At 42.6% G+C, this 2,115-nt stretch overlaps 1 protein-coding gene across 1 annotated transcript in view; it reads left to right on the plus strand.

The window, feature by feature from the left end:
• gpat3 (glycerol-3-phosphate acyltransferase 3) overlaps nucleotides 1-1,900 on the plus strand; it is a 21,049-nt gene extending 19,149 nt beyond the window's left edge. The window contains exon 13 of the mRNA XM_028602086.1: nucleotides 1,420-1,900. Within this exon, the coding sequence (XP_028457887.1) occupies nucleotides 1,420-1,516 (97 nt within the window). The 3' untranslated portion in view covers nucleotides 1,517-1,900. The remainder of the gene's footprint in view (nucleotides 1-1,419) is intronic.
• The last annotated feature ends 215 nt before the right edge of the window (nucleotides 1,901-2,115 follow it).

Below are 2,115 nucleotides of genomic sequence, written 5' to 3' on the forward strand. Positions count from 1 at the left end.
ACATACTACACACACTCATCAGGGAGGACTGCTGGACCTGTCCTGTTAACACATACTACAAATATACTACACACACTCATCAGGGAGGACTGCTGGACCTGGCCTGTTAACACATACTACAAATATACTACACATACTACACACATACTACACGCACTCATCAGGGAGGACTGCTGGACCTGGCCTGGTAACACATACTACACACATACTACACACACTCATCAGGGAGGACTGCTGGACCTGGCCTGTTAACACATACTACAAATATACTACACACACTCATCAGGGAGGACTGCTGGACCTGGCCTGTTAACACATACTACAAATATACTACACATACTACACACATACTACACGCACTCGTCAGGGAGGACTGCTGGACCTGGCCTGGTAACACATACTACAAACATACTACACACACTCATCAGGGAGGACTGCTGGACCTGGCCTGTTAACACATACTACAAATATACTACACATACTACACACATACTACACACTCGTCAGGGAGGACTGCTGGACCTGGCCTGGTAACACATACTACACACATACTACACACACTCATCAGGGAGGACTGCTGGACCTGGCCTGTTAACACATACTACAAATATACTACACATACTACACACATACTACACACACTCATCAGGGAGGACTGCTGGACCTGGCCTGGTAAACATACACACACACACACACACACACACACACACACACACACACACACACACACACACACTACACATATTTGTATATAAACCGTCAGTCAGCGTCCTTTAAAAGTTCTGTTGTTGCCGCTGACAGACTCAGATTATGACATTACTGACAACATTATGGGATGGATCCCTACAGAGATAGACCTTTTAGTTAAAGAGTAAGATCCTTTTAGTTTAACATGAAACCACGAGGCCCCAAAATCACCATCACCTAACTCCACCAGACTCCATGTAAATAATCAGGACTTTTAGCATGTATAGAGCCAGCATATCTCCACCAGACTCCATGTAAATAATCAGGACTTTTAGCGTGTATAGAGCCAGCATGTCTCCACCAGACTCCATGTAAATAATCAGGACTTTTAGCGTGTATAGAGTCAGCATATTTCCACATGTAAATGGGTGAATTAAGGGTTTATTTCAACCAAACCAGAGTGGTGATTGTTGGAACAGTGGAAAGATGAACCAAGACGGCTTTTGGTAGATTTATTTTGTTTGTTTTACGGTGATAAAAGTCCTTATTATTTACATGGAGTCTGGTGAAGGTTGGTGATGGTGATTTTGGGGCTGAAACGGCATTTTCTGACATTTTTTTATGAAAAATTACTTTAACAATTAATTGTGTGTGTCTGTCTGTGTGTGTGTGTGTGTGTGTGTGTGTGTGTGTGTGTGTGTGTGTGTGTGTGTGTGTGTGTGTGTGTTTCAGGGATGGAGGGCTGAAGAGAGATAAAGTGAAGGATTCCTTTAAAGAGGAGCAGCAGAAGCAGTACAGCAGCATCATCGCTGGACCAAAGGATCAATAATAATGATAATAATTGATCAATAATGGCTCTGAGCTGTTTCTCTGACGCCATGTTTGACCTCTGAACTCTTATTTGACACGTTTTAAACAGGATGTGATTGGTCTGTTTGTGTATGTGTGTGTTTCTGCCAGCAGAGTGCGCTGTCTGACAGCACAATGTCCCTGCAGACAGACAGCCCTTCAGCTCTGGTCTCAACTAGCATCATCTCAAATGTTCATATTTTTAAATGTATGTCGCTGCTCTTCTTTAACCTGTGTCCATCTCTGAGGATGGAAAAATATATCGTCACACACACACACACACACACAAACACACACACACTTATCTTCCAATGTTTGTCTGTATGATTTTGTCTTACTTGGTCCATAAAATGTCAGAAAACTGTTTCTCAAAGTCTAATCTCATGTCTTTAAATGTCAAAGATATTCAGTTTAATATGATATTAAACACAGTGTGTGTGTGTCTGTGTGTGTGTGTGTGTGTGTGTGTGTGTGTGTTTTTGAGTGTGTCTCTGTGTGTGTGTGTGTGTGTGTGTCTCTGTGTGTGAGAGTGAGTGTCTGTGTGTGTGTGTGAGACGGTGTGTGTGTGTGTGTGTGTGT

The sequence above is a fragment of the Perca flavescens genome, chromosome 16 (assembly GCF_004354835.1).
Source record: "Perca flavescens isolate YP-PL-M2 chromosome 16, PFLA_1.0, whole genome shotgun sequence".
Lineage (NCBI taxonomy): Eukaryota > Metazoa > Chordata > Actinopteri > Perciformes > Percidae > Perca > Perca flavescens.